The sequence below is a fragment of the Crotalus tigris genome, unplaced genomic scaffold, assembly GCF_016545835.1.
Source record: "Crotalus tigris isolate CLP2741 ecotype Arizona unplaced genomic scaffold, ASM1654583v1 scf7180000017774.6281472, whole genome shotgun sequence".
Lineage (NCBI taxonomy): Eukaryota > Metazoa > Chordata > Lepidosauria > Squamata > Viperidae > Crotalus > Crotalus tigris.
Genome location: NW_024096625.1, coordinates 3,606,182 through 3,630,485, shown reverse-complemented (window position 1 = coordinate 3,630,485; position 24,304 = coordinate 3,606,182). Strand labels below are relative to the sequence as shown.

General features: G+C 36.2%; 1 protein-coding gene across 2 annotated transcripts in view; it reads right to left on the bottom strand.

The window, feature by feature from the left end:
- Window positions 1-24,304, bottom strand: part of SKAP2 (src kinase associated phosphoprotein 2) — a 131,551-nt gene that overhangs the window by 34,897 nt on the left and 72,350 nt on the right. For both annotated transcript variants that reach the window (XM_039342026.1, XM_039342027.1), the window contains exons 5-9: window positions 10,911-10,988; window positions 9,323-9,406; window positions 6,640-6,764; window positions 5,690-5,753; window positions 5,158-5,274 (exon numbers count right to left, since the gene is read on the bottom strand). In XM_039342026.1, coding sequence (XP_039197960.1) covers window positions 5,158-5,274; window positions 5,690-5,753; window positions 6,640-6,764; window positions 9,323-9,406; window positions 10,911-10,988 — 468 coding nt within the window. The remainder of the gene's footprint in view (window positions 1-5,157; window positions 5,275-5,689; window positions 5,754-6,639; window positions 6,765-9,322; window positions 9,407-10,910; window positions 10,989-24,304) is intronic.

The window sequence follows — 24,304 nt, the reverse complement described above, 5'->3', positions numbered from 1 at the left end:
TAATATAAAATCACACAATTACAATCATTTAATATTTATGAGGTAACTTTTCACTGGGGACAATATGACCTGTATACTTTGTATAGGAATGTTTTCTTTGCCTTACTTTCTAATCACAAACTATGGTCATGAAAGACATCAGCTTTGTTTGCCTAAGTATTAGCGAAACATTATACTCTAGATACCTAATGAATAACACCTTCATGACTAAGCAAAGTATTTAAAGTCTAACAGCTGCCAGAAATAAAGTCAACAATGAAAAGGTTGTAACATAAGTAAAATTACTTTTGTCTTTCTAGATGACAAGATTCTCTAACATTGGTTTCTCATTCTTGCATCAGCATCCAACATCTCTCACTTAACCATCTTATATTGCTTTTGCAAATCAATGTCAAAACTACTTTCATGTTGGCTGATTCAAAGCAAGAAAAAAATTATCAGTATTAGTAGTAAGATTACTTATTTTATTATTTATTTTAACCAAGAGCAAAATTTTGGAAACATAATGCTTAGTAGTTCTTCTCATTACAGATTGCTTCTAAATTAAATAGCGCAGTCCAAAATAATTTCTATTTTAATATGCAAAAATCAGTGTTTTAATAATTATAATAGAGAGGAGAAACTCTTCAGAAGATTTAAAGCAGGAGTCCAAATCCCATTTAGCCAGTGCAACTAAGAATGAGCGATCTTTGAGGAAACACAATTCCTGACACAGCTTTAAATCAAACACAATACTGTACTACTTACTAAAATATCATCTGATTTTTTAAAAAAAAAATCAATTTAAAATCAATCATTTTTTTTTTAAAAAATCACTCTTCCTTTTATGATTCAGGCAATATGAACAGCCTAAGAGTAGTCATTGTATTTCATCCCCAAATTGCTCCAGTTTCTTTTACAATGATATATTGGTATTCAACTGCTTTGAAACTCATTAAATTTGGTACTCAATTCATTGAATTTGGTACTGAACTCAATTTTGTCCTGGTACTCATCATTTGTTTGATACTCAACTCATAAGTTAGAACCTGTCAGTGTTGGCTGTCTTGTGATTCACTACATTATTCCTTATGGGAAAATTTTGGCTGGTACTCATCTCTTATGGTACTCATTGTGCGTCCTAGAACAAATTAACATTGAGTACCAAGGTAGCACTGTAGGTTTTTGTTTTACAGTCAGGCCAGGAATGTGTTAACAAGAGAGATCAGAGCAGCAAAGAGAAGCTTACTCTGAAAAGCTGAAGAATCAGTTCTTAGCAAATGAACTAGCAAATGTGTGGAAAAGCCTGAAAAATATCATCAGCCACATCCTGGACATAAACTGTTTTAATGCTTTCCCTTAGGACGCCACTACAGGGCACGGCATGCCAAAACAACTAGACACATAGACAGTTTTTTCCATTGTACCATCACTCTACTGAACACCTAATTCCCACTGTCTTATGTCTAAGTATATTTGTCCATATGCCATGACTGTATTATTTCTATCCTTATCTTTTCTACTACCTGGTCTTTTTGGTATAAATATTATGATTATTATTACTCTGTTGTTTTGCATGTACATTGAGAGCTTCTGCACTGGAGACAACATTTTCAAATGCTTTTCAGAATATCAGGCTGCAAACCATAAAAGTAATATAATAAAGTATATAAAATAACTGCTGGTAAGCCTGGCTGTGAAATAATGTACTTAAGAGAATTTTGTTCAAACAGCATTCCAAGAATGTAGATAGGCTGGAAGAAGACCTATCCATGTTCCATCACCCTCTCCTTCTGCCCTTACATCCTGTTCTTTGCATTGCTCCCATGTAGAGCATGATGCCAACATTAAACTCATATTGGACCCAAATGTAAAATACAAGGAAACAATGAATTCATCTTAAGCTAACAATTTAAAAAATAACCAAAACTGTGTGATAACGGAAAGCTGTTTGCCTTCTCGTTCTTCAAGTTTTTAGAAAGCAGGACTGAGCTATACACAATGACTTATGACTTTTTATATCAACCTTACCCAAAAGCTCTTGCTTTTGGAGATGATATACCACTGGGTTTGTCAGGCACAAAAGGTTCAGGAGCCAAACATGCTTAGGAACTGAAGCTGCAAATGTCGCAAGTTTTATTACACTTGTGACTGATACCAATGTCCAATTATTACTGATATTTGGGGTTTGGGGCTGAAATCTTATAAAGGTCAGTATGAACAGTGAAGTAATACTCCTTGGGATATTTCTGAAGAAGAGAGCTTATAGCACTCTCTCTAAGCATATAGTAGATTATACTAGCTGAGCTCTATATTGCTTAGATCAGGCATGTCAAACTTGCGACATTACGTGACGTCACACAACGTATTGCAACTTTTCCCCCATTGCCGGCAATGGGGTAGGCGCGGCTTCGTCATAACACATTCGGCCCGTGGGCCAGCAGTTTGATATGCCTGGCTTAGATAAACCCAGAATATATGTAATGATCTAATCTATATTAAAGGAGACAATTTCTGTGTTATTTGAAACAGAGTTCTAAAGCATGTTGAGAGCTTAAATAAATGTGTGAATAAAATTACAAAGGTGAAAATAAAATTGTATTTTTATGAATAATTCTAGAATTAAATAATAATGTTTTTTATGCTTCAAATAATGCATTATCTACATTAGATGGAAGAGACATGTTTAGGTACACCCTAAACACATCAGTGCTTATGAAAGTCCATGCTATTTCTCATAAGCCACATCAGCAGCTTCTTCTGAAATTTCCTTCTATTCAAATTGATACTGAGGGCAAAGCTGCTGTTTAAGAATGAAGGGGCCAGAAATCCCTTAGGTGTGCAGAATTGCATGGTTTTATTTTTTATTTTTATTTTTTGGATATGGTCTAGATATAAAGCACTAAAACAGATACTGCAGCAAACACCTGATTACATTCAGTAAAGCCCAATGTCCCAAGGTACTGCTAGAAATATGTAGTTTTACAATCTTGGACTGCATTGCAGTATATAAGTGTAGATTAGTAACTGTGCTTTGGTATTGCACTTCTGTGCAATTCTTATACATCAATGCAATCGCATTCCAACCTAAATTACTTCTTAATTTCCCTTAAGGAATCCCACTGCTTGTTTTAACATTAAGGAGGCTGGGTGTGCAATGCACTTTACGAAGTAGAAATTCTCTGGAGGTAGAAAATGCTTCACAACCAAATTAGGCTTGAAAGGGTCTACAAGAGGTTTGCTGCTAGTTGTCAGAAAATGAAACAAGATACAAGATAGCCCGGAGGTAGTCTGTTTGTAAAATTACTAGTGTTAAAGTGTACAAGTGAAAGCAAGGGACTTGTAGCAAAGGCAGTAGATATCTATGCTATTGGGGATATTAATTAAAAGAAAGACATTTATAGCATAAATATCATTAGTTATGGTTTACAATTGGGAAAATTGGTTTATTTAACTGATAAAAGAAATCAATAGTTTAGTTTCTACTTCACATAATCAGCTCCATAATCAGCTCCATTCTTCTCATCAAGAGACTTATAAAACATCCAGTGTATATCTACACAGATATAAATCTGCTTTAAATACCATGGGATTTACTCTGAGAGAGTTATGGAATTACAGCTTAAATATCAACTTGAATTGAGGGCCAGTCTGGAATAGCAGCTAAGGCATCAGGGTAAAAATCAGGAAACAGTTCCTGTTCTAATCCCACTTTAGGCACAAAGCCAGCTGGGTGACTCTGAGCTAGTCAGTTTCTCTCAGCCCTAGGAAGGAAGCAATGGCAAATTACTTCTGAAAAATCTTGTCGAGAGAACTGCAAGGACTGTCCAAGCAGTTTCTGAAAAATGGAGACTGAACAGAAGGAAAAAAGAAAACATTGAATAAGCAAATAAGTTGGTAATATTTGCCTACTTAAAAGAACGCCAATTCTTAATTCTAGAAGGGGAATAACAAGAATACATGACAATTTTGTCTTGTTTCGTGTAATTTGTATATCCCTTGACTGATGTGTCTTCAAAAGCCATAAAAGGAACTTTTATAGAATAGACAAATATGTATATAGCATTTTAAAGCCATCTGTCAAAAACAATGCTTTTCAGTAAGCCCCTTTCCTTATACAGTATGCTAAATTTAATGCAAACTACATTTTTCCAAAAGATTGGAAATACCTACTACGTAACATGCATTTATGTAATTTATACTGTATCACTTAGTTTCTGATTGATAACACCAGTGCCTTCTATGACTACAGTTTACATTCCTATTACATTTAGTACAGAAATGATTTAGTTTTCTATTTAAGATCTCATTTCTATACAACCTTAAGAGGGAAACCTCATTTCCATGTGATTTTATACTCTTATGAACCCCCTCTTACTATTTTGTTTTCACCACAATGAGTTTCACCACTATGAGCCATAAAGAATATTTTTATGAGATTTACATCTATTGTCAAGAACTGGAAATCTTGACCATAACTAGACGGATAAAAAAATTAGTAAAAACCTTAGTAAAAATCTGATTTCTGTAGATAGATGTAGAAAAATTCAAGCACAGCTCCACTGCTTTTATTTATTATTTATCAGCAGATCCTTTTTAAAAGCAAACAAAGCAAGTTACCTTGTCACTCCTTTAAAAGCATAATCTCAAGTATCAAGGAATAGGTGACAATTATAGAAAAAATGAAACATACATGATTAAAAACTATACACTAAATTTAAAAAAATGACCAAATAAGGCAATTAGTCTGTCAGTCAATATGAAAGTCAATTTTCTAACTGAACAATTGAATTTCAGAAATAACATTAATGAGTCAATAATCTTAAGAGATAATTTTTAGAATTTCTACCCTCCTATATGAAACTTTTATTTTAAAATATTGTTACTACTGTTACTCCAGATGTTACAAATATCTGAATTCAAATGTTATACAGAATTGAGACAGAGGTACATGACTTGTCCAAGAGGTAGAATTTACATACTGTTCCCCCATCTAAGAAAACATTTTCCAACCTCGTCTGCTCTAAATTTTGGCACTACAATTCCCAGAATTCCCAGCTAGTCGAAATATGCCTGGAGAGCACTAGCTTGGTGAAATCTGTTTAAACTTTACTTGCTAGCACGCAAAGAATGATCACTAACTTTTACAGTCCTTTCAACCAACTGGAACAAAAATACCTGGAAGCTCTTCATAAATGTCATCAGCTATAAATTCTACTCCTGGTTGAGAAGGAGATATGGAATTTTCCTCAATGTCATCATATTCCTCCTCTGGAATATTTGGAGATCCCATATCTGTTAAAAATGCAAAACATAGAAAAGATATTCAGTCACCTTAGCCAGATAGTTTCACCAGGAACTCTCTAGGGCAAAATATATGTTCACATCCTTCAATTTTCATATCAAAGTAATACAATACATCCCTTCTAATTGTATTTATTAAACAATTCACATACAGATACTACTAGCACTTTAATTAAGAATGAACACTTCATTTAAGCTTCTTTGGAATGGAAGTCAACTAGGTACAATGGCACTTACTCCTAACTGTAGAGAGGATTCCTTAACCTTTCATAAATATACATAGCTGAAAAAGAAAATACACTATTAATGACAACACAATAATCACATGATCAACAAAGAAAAAAACAAGGAAGTTTTGATTTCCAGCATCATTATAGGCAAAGTGTCTTGTTAACAACTGGCATACCTTGTAATACAAATTTCAGCCTCTCTACCCATTCTGCAGCTTCTTTGGGAGTAGCAGCTGTAAACTGTTCAGAAATTTCATTTTAGAGAAGAATAATCATGAGCATCAAAACATAACCAGCACTATATTAATAAAGCCAAGAAAGTAGCATTCTGGTCATTTCTTCCAGACACCATTAGTAATTCTTTACATGTCTTCTGGTACTTTTCTTGCAAGGATGCTTCTTATAATGTACAGTTAATTTTGACAAATTTATGTAATTGAAGCAGAGGATGATGGATTTAGAACTCTGATCAGCAGCTGTGCATAAAAAAGCTGCTTCTCTTCATCAATGTCAAAACCAGGACTGATGAACAAAATTTGCCCTTGACAATTAGAAGACACCCATGAATTTCTTTAGACTGCTGGGTAGTTTTCTTAAAAATGTTCTTGTCACATTCCAACATAGTACCTGACAACTTAATTAACTGGCTTTCAACTGCAATCTCAGATATTTAAAACTTATTAAACTTACATTTCACATTGATACCTAGCTGATAGATATCACACTGCATACTTTTAACTTTGATTTCCCCCTTAGGCCTCTAAGCAATGCAATACATATTTAACATTGAAGAATTTATATTCAATTATTTTACAACATTATTAATTCAAGAAATCAGACAAACCTATTAGATAATAGATACTTAAATGTAAGCAGTAAAATGAGCAAGCAGATAAGTATGACATATATGCTGTTCTTATCTAAAAATTTAGTATTAGAACAATCTTTTTGCAGAATCTATTATACGAATCTACAAGGTAAGAAAATAAAGGATTTCCATTCCCACCCCGACCCAGGCTCTTTTTTCAACTTGTCAGGGAATGTTTTACCAAAATATTAATGTCTCCATAACTGGAACAGTAACAGTTTTATCAATTTAATTTCAAGACAACATAAAAACTCCAACCTGATAAATGCGTTTATCAGGAGCAGCGATTTCAAAACAGCAATCTTTCTTTCCGTCTTTCCGAAGGGTATTATTCATTCTGACGGTGTAGCCATCTATAGTGAATTCACCTTTCTGTTGTTTGTCTATTGTAGATGAAAGGTAAAGATAGAATTTCATTTGCAACATTGAAAATGAATGTCTTACTAGGTTATCATTTATTCAGATTTTGTTTTTCTGTTTCATGAATATTCAAGAGACTGAGTTGAACATTACTGTGAGTGGATTTAGTGGGTTGAAAGATAAAACTCTTTTTTAAGCAGAAACTACAAAGGACATTTTTGAAAAGGCTGCTTATAGAATCTCACAGGATGATCCTTACAGATGGTGTTATTTAGCGTGGAGTGCCACATATTGATGCCTCGCGGGAGGGGGAGAGAGAGAATCAAGAACTGGAACCTGGAACTTGAAATACAAGTCTTCCATAAATCAGTGTCTCTTCTTGGTTCAGTAGTCACTGATCTAGCAAAGAACTTGATGATCTCCCTGTTATATCTACCCCAGTAACGGAATTCAAAAAGTGAATTTCAGATGCAGTTTGTAAAGGTGTTTTTCACCTAGTGACCAAAGCAATTGAATATGGAAAAGCTATAACTCCAGGTCTAATGTGCCATTTGTTCAGTGTGAATTGACAACATGTTATATATATCATCCTATCACTTGTTAAAAAAGAATTCAAAACCAAAGCATTTTCCTGTGGAAAAGATTCTTATTAAACTCTTGTAATCCTTGTAAACCTTTTTCCTTTCTTTTTTTTTTTTTTTTGCACATTTTGGAGTTTTTTCCTTTTTATTTGATGTATTTTCTTTAGTGTTTTTTTAAATCTTTGTATTTAAATTTGTTGTATATGTATTGGTTAAGTTTCAAAACCTCATTTGTAGTTCATTTTGACTTTTATGTGCTGAAGATCCCATTACAGGTATATCAAGTACTCTAAAGTAGTATATGTTGAACAGGTTTCAGTTTTCTGAGTGATCTGATAGTCCCTTAATAATTTGGGAATGCATTTTTTACAACTATGGTAATATTCTAAACCACATGGAAACAGTAAGTGGAGACACCACTAATTGCACACATTTTCTGAAGTGACTTTTGACATTAAACATGCTGTACTTGCTTTTAGTTTAATTGTTCCCATGATCAATAACAGAAATATATGGCAAGAAGAATTAAGTCAACCAGAGACAAAACTCCTTCACAATCATCATGAATTAAGCTATCTCAACAGCTTCTATCTTAGGCCTAGTTAACCAACCAGTCCACTCATTAAAGAAAAAAAAAAAGAGAATAGGAGGTGTCTGAGATACGCTGTAAACCAGTGGTCCCCAACCTTTTTGCCACCAGGGAATGGTATCATGGAAGACAATTTTTTTTCCCTGGATCAGGAGGAACGGGAACGGTTTCGGTTTCACTCACTTGCCTGCCACTCACCTCCACTGTGCGACCCACTTGCTAACAGGCAATGGACCAGTACCAGTCTGTGGCCCAGGAGTTGGAGACCCCTGGTGTAAATGTAATTGTTCTGATTCTCTTTCACTTTCACTTTCTCACTGTGGTGTAGAACAGGGTCAAATGGTGTTCCTAAGTAAAGGAACTGTGAAACTATAGTGACAGTATCTCAAAAATGGACAGTATCTACCCGTAACACATTTCTATAAACTGTTGGATGTTGCTTTTTCCAAGACTACAGTTGAAAATGGTCCAAATTCCTATGGCTTATAAAGAAATGTTACTGATTTATTTGTCTGACATCCTGGGATTTGAAATGACTGTAACAGTATTGATGTTATATGGATTCCAGTGCTGTCCTTCATTATTAAGTATTAAATTGTGAATGGCAGAAAATTGGAGAGCTGGGGAAGAAACTAAAGAACTATAGTAAGCTAAGGAAAACATCTATTGTGCTCCCTGATGAACACTGCCACATTGTATTTGTAATATAAATTTCAACTGCTTCTAAGTTTTCAGTAGCATCCACATTTTAAACCATCACAAGCAAATAACTTTTCCTTTGATTCTTTTGACATTGGACAGCTTATGCACATCATCCTGAAACATTTTCTTACCAGATTGTCCAGCTATATGATACATCACCTGAATTTTTATTTAAAAAAATGTTTTACCATGGAATGAAATATACCTTAAATATAAAACTCTATAGCAACACAGAATGCCTTGTAGAGGTTTCTCATTATTTCTAGCTAGAACCAAATGAAACCTAATGATACTTAACAGATCCAAAATACTGAAATCACATTTGAGATGATGGTGGTGAGAGAAGGAAATATTACCAAAGAAAACTAAACAAGATAATGCTGTAACATCTTGAAAGCTGATCGAAGTTCAGAAAAAAAGACCCATGTATAATTCCAAAGGAAATAAGAAAGAAAATAAGAGAACATTTCATCAAGACAGTATATTTACATCATCTGGAAGCACACGGAGAATTATATGAAAGCCAGGAAAATTGCACGTAAATCCGGTATGCAGTTAAACAATAGAGAGGCCCCTGAGGCTTCTAAACACTTAATTGTTAATCTCCATTAAGCAACATTCAAGATAATCCCTATATTTTGCAATACAAACAGTTAATTGTTAATATCCATTCAGCAGCATTCAAAATAGTCCCTATATTTTGCAATACCTTTGTCACTTCCATAGTAGTAGAAGACTGTTCGACTCAAAGCACACCAACGTTTTTGCCACTCAAAGCCAAGGAAACTGTGATCTGCAATTAAAATAATTCACACAGATTTTTACACATAACAAAACTTATTAATTACAAACCGACCAAAATAAGCAATTCATGATGTGCAATGGAAAAGATACATTCTGGTGCAAATATGAATGTAGGCAAGGACTGTCAAAAGTAAATATTATTCTTCACCAACTTTGGCACCTACCCCTGATACATTTCTCTCACATCTTCAAACAGATCTTACATAGATATTTGAAATGTTTAAGGAGATCCTGTACTGAGCACAGGGTAAGCTGTGATTTTTTAGTTCTTTTCCAACTCTACATTTGAATGATTACATGATAATGCATAAGAGAATGCATATATCCAAATCAGAGGCTCTGAAGCTTAAGTTGCATATACTGTATACATATTATTTTCCTTTTTTCATTTTCAAAATTCTTAAATGTTCCATTTTCACCAGGGCCAGTAAATTATTATTACTGTTGTAAGGTATTATTTCTCATTTTATAAACTTCTAGCGATATGCATGATCTTAGTATCTCAAGAATGTGGCTAATAATAGCAGCATCTATTGTTTAGCGTTGAATGAACAATGTGCTTTTTCAGAATATGTTTTTTTTAAATTATGATGAAATAATGGTATGATAGAAAAGCTATTGCAATTGAATCTAAGATCTACATTACGGAGCCAAGACATTTTTCTTGTCTTTGGAATCAAGAAAAATATGCTTAGGAAGCAGATAGTTAGTTGCCAGTTTGCTTTTGGGTTCAATTCAAGATATTGGTTATCATGTTTTAAAGTCCTACAAAGCATGGAACCAGGTTATCTGAGGAACTGTCTTGTCTCAATGAATTGGCCCACAACCCATTTTTTTTTCAGTATAAGGAGCATGCTACAGACCGCGTCGGTTAAAGATTTTCAGCTAATGGGTTCTAGGAGGATAGCCTTTTCTGCCATGTCTCCATTCTCTTTGGAATACCTTGCCATCAAAGGCAAAATCTGCCCCCATCAGTTTGGCCTTCCAGAAAAACATTAAAACCTGACTCTGCTTGAGGCCCTGTTGGGAGCACTTTATGTTGGAGGTGGCTGGGAGGAATAATAGGGAGGATGCCACCCACTGTGCCATTCTTGCTCTGGATTTTCTAGTTTTACATCTAATCTTATTAATATTTCAATAATTATTATTTTAATTGTACTCTACCCAGAATTGCTTTTTAGAATGAGATGGGTGGCATATAAACTTAATGAATAAATTCATCGTGTTGCATTGAATACAACCGTGATGATCCCTGAAATTATGGGTAAGGGAATAAAAATAGTAACAACCAACTTCTCTTGTCCATGGTGCTCAGATACACCGAAGCTATACTTCCAGCAAGAATTGTTCATTACATTTCCACCTATATTTTTAATTATGGTTAAATTCCTTCAATATTTTCCAAACTAAGTGAATCATTTGCCTCTGGAAACAAAATGATTGCAAGCACTATAAAAATTTAAAGTATTATTTCTATCACCTTTTTAATTTACCTTTTCTACGTTTTTCCAAATATCCAGATACTGAAACAAATGGAAGATCTTGTGCCGCAATAGGAAGAAACTGATGTCCTGGAAAGAGAAAGGACATACAGAACAAATAATTTTTTAAAGCACTATGAAATAATCTCCTACTGGATAAAAATATATACTAACTAATGACTGTAGGTTTGGTTTATCTGAATATAGAAAATAGTAGTTTATATTCATTAGCACACATTAAACTGGGCTACAAAATAGTTAAAATTTATTGAAGCATTTTACATTATTTGAGTTCCTTTTCTTTGGTATAGTCAGAAGGATGAAAAGAACATTATGGATTATTTATTTAGTAGAACATGGAACATTAATCAGTTAAGAAAATCATCTGCTTTTACGATTAAGAAAATTAATGCTGCAGCACATACACTTCTGTTCAGGATTTCAGGCAGTCAGCCATACCTCTGTCTAAGATAATGTTATTTCATTCTCTCCATCACTCCCTCCCAACAATCACAAAGATTTCTCTGGCCTCTAAGTTTTTGCAGCCTTCATTAGGCAATATTATATTTCTCTCCATATATTTTAACTACAATTAAACTCCACAAATTGAGCACACGTATACGCACTGACCCACTGCTCGTGCAAGTAGGGATGCGCACACGCATGCACTTGCTCACAATTTCAAAAGCCCAGTTCTGAACAGCTCAAGGCCCAGTAGGGGGTTGCGACCCAGGGTGTGGACTCCAGCTATAGAAGACCCTTAAAGAGCAACCATAAAGTTGAGATCAAGATTCCTCACTTATGACAAGGCATAGATTTACTCCAGTTTGAAGTAGACTTAGATATTTCCCGAAGCTTCCTTCTCTCTCTCTAGGTTAGGAATGAGTAAACATTGATCCACTTAAGAATTCTATGTATGTTGACATTAATGAACACCTGACAATTGCTAGTTTACACCATTATAATATTCCGATAGCTGAACCTGGCTATATTCATTGGTTACATGTTTCCTACATATTAACAAATACTACAAATAATTGAACAGTAATTAATTTCCTCTCTTTAGTTCCCATATGCTCATTTCTATATCTCAGTAGTTAAAAAGAACCCATAGCACTGATTTCAAAGGATCAGATGGAGTAAACTACAAAGCAGCAATTATCCAACTGTCAGTTATTTACAATGATTACCAAGAGCTCTTGGCATCAAGGACCAGCTTGGCACTGGGCAATATGAATCATCATTTCTCAGCATGACACAATAGGCAATCATGTTACTCACAGCATCATCTGTAGGCCTTTGGGCTACTGGAGAAAAATTAATATGGAAAAGACTGGGAAATCTACAGAGTATTCTGTCCAGTCCAAAAATATTATCTGTAAAGAGACTAAAGGCTTCTTTGGACATCTGTTATAGGAATATCTCTTGCTTCCAAAATGTCATAGCAGTATTATTTAACACAAAATATGTCCTTTGCTTATTCACACTGATGCTGTGACAGTACATCACCGTTCATTTCTTGTCTTCACTTTTCCTAATTTCTAAGTACACTGTTATAAGTATTCCTTGTTATGAGTTTATATCAGGAGTCCTTGTTAAATTTCTGTATTCCCTTATTTATTGATTCTGTTATCCCACTACAGAAATTACCTGGGGAGCTACTGAAGAGCTATATCATTAAATATAGCAACAGGATGTTAAAAACAGAATACTAAAAACCAGTTATCTGCTAAAATAACTAGTTAAAAACAAGACATGGGACACAAAAAACATGTATTATTTTTACATGATTTTTTTTTTAAAATTCATCTAACACCAAGAAGACTATGGGTGAGACCTGTAATTAGTGATGATTGGGTAGATACATTGACACTTAAAATATTTATAGCCAAAAAATTCCAATAATTCTAATCAGTGTACTCCAAGTTTAATTAATTTGGGATTTAAAACTGGAAAAATGGCATTTGGAAAACTTTACTGAGAATTTGTCTGTAATATTGGAGTCCTTTTGTGAGCCATTTTAAGATAGCCAGCTGTACATCAAATTACCACAGTTCAAATTATAATAATCAAAATTACTTGCTTTGTCTAGTGCAAAAATTCAGATTTTGACTTTTCCCTTTCTGAGCTTTTTTTTATGTTTCATAACACACAAAGGATTATCTACAAGTCTCCTTTCCTTAACCGTTTATTAAATTCAATTAGTAGCATTTATGATAAAGACTATTGTATCCTGCTAGCCTAACATAACCAGGGTTCAAGGCAAAGCCTATTTCTGATTAACAAGTGTTTAGAAGTTTCACCATACCACAATATTGTCCATTCTTGCTTAGATTGATGAGATGGGCAATATAATCCAAAATATCTAGAGGATATCATGCTGGGGAAAGCTGCCTTATAAAATGATTGCCATATCTTAGAAAGAAAAGGTATTTATTAGCTGAACATTTTAGAAGTACTGTATATAAAAATCTATAATAAAGCAGAATAATCTAGCAGTAATTCTTGAGTTAAGAAGGCAGCTGGGCTGATAATTTTCTTCACTAAGCAAAATGTCATATGACCATATAACATAGAGATGGCAATCCCCCAGTTGCTATCATAACTCCAATATTCCCAGATTATTAAACAAAGATATCACAGGATTGTAGTGTGAGAAGAGACAAGATTCCTAGGCAAGGGGGCCATCAGGCAAGAGCTAGGAATGGGAAGCTAGGCAGACTTCATGGGCAGGTGCTATGGAATGTGGGCAAGTGCATGAAAAAGCAATGAGAATAGAATAGAATAGAATAGAATAGAATAGAATAGAATAGAATAGAATAGAACAGAACAGAATAGAATAGAATAGAATAGAATAGAATAGCTGGAAGGGACCTATACCATCTCAGACAAGTGACTGTCTAGCCCCTTCTTAAAAATCTCCAGTAATGGAGCGCCCAAGATTTCTGGAGGCAAGCTGTTCCACTGGTTAATTGTCCTCATTGTCAGGAAGTTTCTCCTTAATTCCAGGTTGCTTCTCTCTTTGATCAGTTTCCAACCATTGTTTCTTGTCCTGTCCTCTGGTGCTTTGGTGAATAACGTGATCCCCTCTTCTTGGTGGCAGCCCCTCAAATACTGGAATACTGCTATCATGTCTCCCCTATTTCTTCTTTTCTTTAGACAAGACAAACCCAAATCCTGCAGCCGTTCTTCATATGTTTTAGTCTCCAGGCCTCTAATCATCTTAGTTGCTCTTCTCTGAATTTTTTTTCCCAAACTCTCATCTTTTTTGTGATATGGTGACCAAAACTGGCTGCAGTATTCCAGGTGTGGTCTTGCTAGGGTTTTATAAAGCGGTACTAATACTTCACGTGATCTTGATTCTATGCCTCTGTTTATACAACCCAGGATTGTGTTAGATTTTTTGGCTGCTGCTGCACACTACTGGCTCATAGTCAAGTGATTGTCCACTAAGACTCCAAAGTCCTTCTCACGGTTACTGTTTTTAAGCCAGGTTTTGCCCAGTCTGTACTTATACCTTTGATTTTTTCTGCCTAAATGTAAAACTTTGCTTTTCTCCACATTGAAACTCATTTTGTTGGATAGGGCCCATTGTTCAAGTTTGTCAAGATCTTTTTGGATCCTGAGTTTGTCTTCTGGGGTGTTGCTACTCCTGCCAGTTTGGCGTCATCTACAAATTTGATGAGTTCCCCTTCAATTCCCTCATCTAAGTCATTGATGAAGTTACTGGGCCTAAGATGGAACTTTGTGTTACCCCACTACCTACTTCTCTCCATGTGGATGTAGTGCCATTGAGGACTACTCACTGCGTATGGTTTGCCAGTCAGCTACAAATCCATCTGGTGGTGATGTTGTCTATTTCATTTTTTTCTAGCTTACCAAGGAGTAGGTTGTGATCTACTTTATCAAGTGCTTTAATGAAATCTAAGTATACTATGTCCACAGCATTTTGCTGGTTTACTAGTTTAGTCACTTTATCAAAGAATGAAATAAGATTGGTTTGGCATGAACTGTTTTTAACAGTTTGGCTACTAGTTATAACTTTGTTTGCTTCTAGTTGTTTGCAGATCTGATTTTTTTATTATCTTTTCTAGGATCTTCTCATGTATTGATGTTAAACTGATTAGTCCTGGGTCCATTTTTTTCCCTTTCTTGAAGATGGGAACCACATCATCCCTTTTCCAAGGGTACTTCCCCGTTGCTCCAGGATTTATAAAAGAAGTGGTACAATGGTTCTGAGATAATATCTGCCAGCTCCTTTAGAACTCTGGGATGTAATCTGTCAGGTCCTGGTGATTTATATTCGTCAAGGTCGGATAGGTGTTCTCTTACTATTTTCTTGATTATTTTAATTTTTGTTTGGAATGGAAATGACCTGCAGAAGCAATATGCAGTCTTCTTACCTTGCTTGTGGGAAGCCAATAGGGAAGCTTGCAAATTGCAATCACATGATCATGGGATGCTGCAACCAATATAATTGGTTGCAGCCAGTTGCCAAACATCTGAATCACTAGTTATTGAGTATTGCAAAATGACTGCAGGAAGGCAGAGCATCAATCAACATAATAACAGCTCTAAAATGAGCACAAAAAGATGTTTCATATTTCATTTTTAAAAGATAGCATGCTACTGGATTATGAGATGCATTTGACAGTGCATTATATTGCTTAAAAGCTATTGCAAAAGCTTAAGGGTTGTAAGATGATTATTCCTTTGGGAAGCAGATGCAATTCTTCAACAAAAAATTGAACTACCCTTAAGACATTTCTGACCTCAACAAGATGCTTGGTGAGAAACTTACTGGAAAAAAAACATACATGTGAAAAACATGTAGGTGCACTGGAAAGAACTGCTATATTGGAGGATGGAATATAAAAGAAGGAAGGAAGGAAGAAAGGAAGGAAGGAAGGAGGGAGGGAGGGAGGGAGGGAGGGGGGGGATTTCAGAATTATTCCATGACATTTTCAAATACAGCACTTGGTAATTGGTAATGAAGCATTCTGTTCACTGTCTTGGGTTCATACATAAACACTTCAAACATGCAAATTTTATCAACTATAGATTCCCATTTTCATATTCTTTTATAATAACTTGAATGAAAAATCCATTTCATGCCTTCTGGCATGCATTTACAGTAACTCCATCATGCTTAATTAAATCTATATCTTAATTTGCCTGCACAACACCACTTCATCCAGATCTATCACATATTCCCCCTTTTTACTTACAAAGATTCACAACATATATATTTTTATTTCTAAATACATTTGTTAATTCTTTCTGTTTATCATTCATATCTTTTATGTTCTCAGTTATAATTTTCCATATGCCATGGTAGTTACCAAACTAGCCTCAAAATACTAACTTCTGCTGCTTCGGGGCTTTCATATTTGTTTAGTAAGACAAAAATAATGCTAAGTTACTAGCTTAGAATAGAAGAAGGGGACGACAGAGAATGAGATGGCTGGATGGAGTCACTGAAGCAGTAGGTGTGAATTTAAATGGACTCCAGAAGATGGTAGAGGACAGGAAGACCTGGAGGAACGTTGTCCATGGGGTCGCGATGGGTCGGACACGACTTCGCAATTAACAACAACAACAACAAGCTTTAGTCATACCTATACTATCTTCAGATTTTTCTGCTTAAGGTAAGGACAGTGTTAGACAGTTTTATTACATTTTGACCAGTATGCTACAAATATAACCAAAGGCCATTATTACTCCAGGCATGCTTATACTATTCTATATAAAGCAGAATCTAGTGATGACCTTTCAGGCCAAAATAGCATTGCCACATCCCTCTAATTATGGGATACTTGCAGCTCAGTGGCACATATTCAAAATGTGATATTCTGACGTTTGGTGGAAACTATTTTTATTTATGCAAAAAGACTAATTAAAACAGTTCTATTAAGAGTAAAACAGGTTAGATGAGGGACACAAAACAATATGTTCAAAATATAAAGGCAAAATTTATTTGATGATAAATGTTCACTGGCATATAACTCCTATTTTGTACTTCAGAAATTGCAGTTTCAGCGAGCAAGACTTACAGATGTGAATCTAGCCAATATGCCTAACATTTATCCTGTCAAATTTTCAAAAACTGCATAATGATTATTAATAATATGCTGCTAAACCTATTCTGCATGGAGAACACATAACTGTCTGGTTATTAAATTTTGGAAAACCTTTATTAAAGCATTATATGTTTTGTTAGCAAATGGCTATCCTCCAGTTTCAAAATGGTTAAATTATAAAGTTACATAAAATAGCTAATGCTTAAAAAAAAAGAAATAAGAACATGACAATGTTCTCTTTTGACACATTAAAGTTAGTAATTTTTTAAAGGGAAATTGCCTATAAAAATCCACCAATAGAAACAATAAACATTGTTTGGGGACACTTATACGCAGCACAAACTTTGCTTTCTTCATTCTGAAAAGCAAATCAGTAATCAATATTCTTAGAAGCACTCTAATCCTTTGCAAAAATCACCAGTTTAGTGATTGAAGAGTTTGCTCCATCTACACAGTTAATCCTTCCTTATTTGTTTGGGTCTTCTATTTATTTCAGCCACTTATAATGGGAGCAATGTCAGATTAATATATCTCCACATGTTAGGCATGTCTTGACAACCAACAAAACATGCTGTTGTCAGGATAATCTCTACAAACACAGGGATTTTTCTTAGCAAGTCAGAAAGCAACATTCAGAAATCAAACATTTATAAATAAGTGTAATGTAAAATAACATGGCCAGCTTCCCTATCTCACATACCAATAAGTTAATACCTCAATGTTATATTTTTCCAACCTTCACAAATAAAGTTAAAACCCCTTCAGTTAAAAAGACTTCACTTTTACGCTTTTTTCCTGACACATAGGAAATGGACAAGCATGTTTAAGACATCTTTTAAAAGTCTAATTACATTAAAATCCTGGAAATCCTAAATCCTAAAATCCATTCTGCTGCCAAAAATATTAATGCAGAGAGGATACATTTATTTTTTTTAAATGTACTTTAGATTACCTTTTCAAATTTGTTTAAACACATTTTATATATGACATTTATTTCAAAACCAATCCACTCTCTTTAATTTCACAACTCTATTGCTGTCTATCAGACTTTTGCCAAAGAAATGTACATGAAATTGTCTGTACAGAAATCAGGACTCAAATCCAAAGAAATATCTTTTTTTTAATCTTCACTGATAGAAAACTATATGCTATAAAGCATAATAACAGAGTGTGGAATCCTGAGAATAGAACTTGAGATATGTAAAACTGAAAAGGAACATCTATAGAACTGCCTTTCCTAGACTGGACACCCTCTAGTTTTGCAAATTAAAATCCTAGAATTCCCCAAGACATTTTTGTGAGTGATGTGAGTTGAAGTCCAAATCTCTAAAGCAGGGGTCCCCAACCCCCAGTCCATGGACCGATACCGGGCAACGGTGTGCCAGCAACCGGTCCGCACAAACAAGCAAAGTCCCATCCGCAGGATGCAGGCATCACACAAAACTATGCCCCCTCTGGTCCACGGAAAAACCTCCCTCCACGTAACTGGTCCCTTGTGCCCAAAAGGTTGGGGACCTCTGCTCTAAAGCATAGTTTTTCAGCCTTGGCAACTTTATGATGTGTGAACTTGAACTCCTATAATCCCCCAGCCATCCTGGGTTTGGTCCACAGATCTTAAAGTTGCCAAGATTGAGAATTACTGCTTCTAAAGAGATCTATATAGGAGGAAATGTATTCTACTGTATCACATTGTCATGCGGGTTCTATTAATCTACACTTTGATTTTTCAACCTAATCTTCTTTTGGAAAGATGTGGAAACAGTATAGTCCTCACCCCACCCCTTAGTCTACCAAGTTGTCATATGGGTTACAGATGATTCCATACATTTAGAATTGAGGTAGGCTGGCAGTTAAAAGGAGAAGAAAGATGCAAATATGAATGGAATGGAATGGAATGGAATGGAGGATGGAATGGAATAGAATAGAATAGAATAGAATAGAATAGAATAGAATAGAATAGAATAGAATAGAATAGAATAGAATAGAAATAGTAATAGTAGTAAAGTTGTAAGGGACCTTGGAGGTCATCTAGTCCAACCCCCTGCTCAGGCAGGAAACCCTACACCATTTTGGACAAATGGCTATCCAGTCTCTTCTTAAAAACTTCCAGTGTTGGAGCATTTACTGCTTCTGGAGGCAGGCTGTTCCACTGATTAATTGTTCTCACTGTCAGGAAGTTTCTCCTTAGTTCTAGGTTGCTTCTCTCCTTGGTTAGTTTCCACTCGTTGCTTCTTGTCCTGCCTTCAGGTGCTTTGGAAAATAGCTTAATTCCCTCTTCTTTATGGCAGCCCCTGAGATATTGGAATACTGCTATCATGTCCCCCCTTGTCCTTCTCTTCGTTAAACTAGACATACCCAATTCTCGCAACCGTTCCTTATATGTTTTAGCCTCCAGTCCCCTAATCATATTTGTTGCTCTTCTCTGTACTCTTTCTAGAGTCTCAACATCTTTTTTACATCGTGGTGACCAAAACTGGATGCAGTATTCCAAGTGTGGCCTTACCAAGGCATTGAAAGTGGTATTAATATTTCACGTGATCTTGATTCTATCCCTCTGTTAATGCAGCCTAGCACTGTGTTGGCCTTTTTGGCAGCTGCAGCACACTGCTGGCTCATATTTAAGTGATTGTCTACTAGGACTCCGAGGTCCCTCTCACAGTTACTACTATTGAGCATGGTGCCACCTATGCTGTACTTGTGCATTGGTTTTTCTTGCCTAAATGTAGAACCTTGCTTTTTTCACCATTGAATTTCATTTTGTTAGTTAGTGCCCAGTGTTCAAGTCTGTCCAGATCCTTCTGTATCTTAAGCCTGTCTTCTGGAGTGTTGGCTATTCCTGCCAGCTTGGTGTCGTCTGCAAATTTTATGAGTTCCCCATCTATCCCTTCATCCACATCGTTGATGAAGATGTTGAAGAGTACTGGGCCCAGAACAGAGCCCTGGGGCACCCCACTACACACTTCCCTCCAATAGAATAGAATAGAATAGAATAGAATAGAATAGAATAGAATAGAATAGAATAGAATAGAATAGAATAGAATAGAATAGAATAGAATAGAATAGAATAACTTTATTGTCACTTTGAATGTACACTAATCAACATACATTACAATGAAATTTTGTTGTATACAGCTCCGATATATACTACATAAATATGACAAAAATAAATAAATACAGAATTATGCAAATACCACAGAGAAACAACAGTCTATTTCAGGTTATGTATACATGTGTATGGCAAGAAAAATGTTTTACCAGACGGATGGCATAGGAAACAAAGCTATTACAGTGTCAGGTAGTCCTGCTAGAAATACTTTGAAATCTCCTCCCAGAGGGGAGCAACAGAAACAGACCGTAAAGTGGGTATGTGGGGTCTCTAACAATGCTTTGAGCTCTAAGCACATAGTGCTTATAAGCAGCATCCTGAATACCAGGAAGCAAGCTTCCTATGATCTTCTCGGCTGTCCTTACCAATTTCTGTATAGACTTTCTATCTGACGCACTGCTGCCACCAAACCAGATAGTGATGCAGTTTGTTAAAATGCTTTCAATCATGTCTCTGTAAAAAAGTGGCCAGGACAGAAGGAGAAAGATGTGCTCTCCTCATCCGACACACAAAATGCAGATGCTGGTTTGCACGCTTCACTAAGTATGACGTGTGGAGAGACCAATTCAGATTGTTAGTTATCTGCACTCCCAGATATTTAATACTGTTGACCATCTCTACAGCTGCATCCTTGATACTGAGTGGAGTATGATTATGCCAGCTCTTTCTAAAATCTGCAATGATCTCCTTTGTTTTATCAACATTAAGAACCAGGTTACTTTTACTGCACCAGTCCACCAGAGCCTTTACATCTTCCCTATAAGCATCTTCATTGTTATCCTGGATAAGACCCACCACTGCAGTGTCGTCTGCATATTTCACAATATGATTTGTAGCAGATTTGGCACAACAGTTGTGAGTCATCAAGGTGAACAGAAGCGGACTCAGGACACAGCCCTGTGAAAAACCTGTGCTCAAGGAGATAGAAACTTTCTTTCAACTCGCACAACTTGGAGCCTATCAATAAGGAAATCAATATCCAATTACATAAAGAAGTATTAAAACCTAATAGGCACAGTTTGTTCACCAGATGCTGAGGGATGAATGTGTTGAATGCTGAACTAAAATCCACAAACAGCATTTGTACATGAGTATTCTTTCCCTCTAGGTGCGCCAAGCTAAGATGAAGCACACAGGAAAATGCATCTTCTACAGAGTGGTTTTTCCAATAGGCAAACCGTAATGAGTGAAATGGAGGGGGAAGGCATGAAACCAGTAGTCCTTTACCAATCTCTCAAAACACTTCATCATAATGAAAGTGAGTGCAACTGGACGGTAATCATTAACACATGTGATTTTAGTTTTTTGGGGGGCACTGATACAATGATTGCAGTCTTAAAACATGATGGAACCATGGCCTGACGCAACGAGAGATTGAAGATGTCTGTGAGAACAGTGGCCTGCTGGTCAGCCCACTCCTTAAGTACTCGCCCAGGTTTATTATTAGGACCCACAGCTTTCCGAGTTTTGACTTTCCGCAGGACCTTCTGAACAACACTTGTATCAAACCTGAGCACCTGCTCATCAGGAAGGAGAACAGCCTTCCTAGCTGGAACGTTGTTGTAGCCTCAAACCCAAAAACATATTTAGCTTATTTAGAGAGTCTGTGTCACCTTTGCGGTCAGGGAAGCTGCCTTATAATCAGTAACTACCTGAATACCTTGCCGTATACGTCTCAGATCCATAGGATCTTGAAAGAAATTCTGCACTTTCTGACTATAGGCCCACTTTGCTGATTTTATAACACGCCTCAGCTCAGCTCTTGCTATTCTAAGTGCTGCTGCATCACCTGATTTGAAAGTGGTGTTTCTCACCTTCGACATTGTCTGGACCTTCTGTGACATCCAAGGTTCCTCATTTGCTCGCATGATAAAAGACTTAAGAACACTGACATCCTCCATACACTTTGGGATATAACGGAAAGTCTTTAGGAATTCCAGGGCCAGAAGGCTTTCTTGCCAGGAGAAGGTCAAGGAAACATTCTGGCCCTGAGATACCTAAAGATTTCCTTTACAGGATCAAATTTACAACTCTTGTGCAAGGAGAAAGGTTACTTTTCTCCATGCACAGTATGGCACAGTCTGACTCTGAGTAATTCAACCTCTGATCAGGCCTGATAAAGGTGAATCTGAAAGCTGCACAGCAGAAACCAGAGATTTGGTTTTCTTAACTGTTTACTGGCATCCGCCTGAATTTCTTTTACTTTCTTATTTGAAAATGAAGGTTTTATGAAAAAACAAGCAAGAGGTAAGTTAAACTTTCCAGCAATTCTGTATTAGTATTGCAACCCTTGTCTCCCATTTGATGGTCAGCTTTCAGTTTTTCATATAGAATTGTAGAAAGCATAGCATAATTATTTTACTGTGCAATAGTTTAGATGTTAAACACTGACCAAAGCATACCTTTAATGCACATCCGGTGATGCTGCCCTGTTCTTTGTAACACTCCTGTGCATAACGCTCTTAAGAGAAGTTATTGGCAATTTTCCCCGGCTGAAATTTGATATCACCAGCCACAGGAAAACCTGTCACCAATCACCAGTCAGAAAGGCTGTCTCTGGTAAAGTCCAGATGGTCTATCCAATCAATATTTTTTTAATTTCTTGTTTTCCAAAAGAGTCTCAACCTATCAAGCTAATGACCACTAGATGGCAGAAAAGAGTTTAAGCACAACATACAGTAGAGGTTGCCTAATTTGGGCAGCTCAGATGCAGCTGCGTGGAAAGAGATATGTTTGTCCTGGATACAGTCACATTATTTTTTTCCCCCAAATGATTACTGACTTGCTGACTTATCAACCACTAAGTAGGATCAAGAGAGTTTTTCTCTCTTGGCTGCCATCTAGAAATCATTCAGATCTGTGCAATCAAGATGCAACTGCTGGGAAAGGGACATAGCATGCCTACAGTTCTGAATATCCACGAGAGGGGGGAATAGGGATACCATGCCAACTGTGTGAATCTGTTCATAGAACAACCATCATAGGAGAGGACATTGTTTGGTCATATTTTGGACTGATCTGTTACACTCAAAAGGAAATTTGGGATTTATAGTTAGCCACATTAACTGGAATACCTCATTTTCATTATATTTAAATTGCAACACAAAAAGAATGTAACTGAACCACCATTCAATTTTGCACTATAAATTTACGTTAAATATATTTTGGAAATGTGAAAAATGAATCATCCAAATATATATGAATAGTGAAAATAAAAATGTGATTCCTGGGTGAATCCATAGTCAATTACCAATAAAACGTGAACACCAGGAATATAATAAACTATAAAAGTTTAATACCATCACCGATCACCAAGCTTTCGTCAGATACTTCTGACATCGTCAGGGTTAATGCTGGTCTGTGGGAGGCATATAAAGGCACTCTCCCACAGACCAGCATTAACCCTGGCGATGTCAGAAGTATCTGACAAAAGCTTGGTGATCGGTGATGGTATTAAACTTTTATAGTTTATTATATTCCTGGTGTTCACGTTTTATTGGTAATTGACTATATATATATATATATATATATATATATATATATATATATATATATATGTGTGTGTGTGTGTGTGTGTTGTGTGTGTGTGTGTGTGTGTGTGTGTGTGTTTTCTGAGGTTTTCGCGGGTATTTGTATGTAGGTCTTTGGTTGTTCGGGTTTTCTCCCACGTAAAATTGGAAGTGTCTTGGCGACGTTTCGACGAAGTCCCATTCGTCATCTTCAGGCTGGTGCTTTCAGCTTCGTGCCTCGAGCAGCATGTGTGGTCTTGGCTGTTTCTTCCTTTTAACTGCCAGTGGAGGTATGAACTGATTGGGTGGGAGCTTGGCTGTGTTCTGATTGGGTGGAGGTGTGTTCTGGTTAGGGGCTTGGCTGTGCTCTGATTGGCTAGGGGTTGGCTGTGCTCTGATTGGCTGGGGGAGTGTTCTGTTTGGTTGTGCTCAGGTTAGTCTGAGTTGCAGAGGGATTCAAGATTTTGGGCTGCCCTGCCATTCCTTGGCTTCGCGTTCGTGGTCGTGCTTCCTCTTCATGGAGGGTGTCAGTTTGCTTCATGTATGGATTGGGGGGGTTTAAAGTGGCTAATGATGCAGCTGTGGTCTGGCTTCTGGTTTGTGGTCGTGCCTCATCATCGGTGTGGCTTTGGGTTTGTTTTTTGCGTGGATGTGTGGTGGTGACATCCTGTGTGGTTTTTGTGAGTGTGGGTCTGGTATCATTTTTTGTGT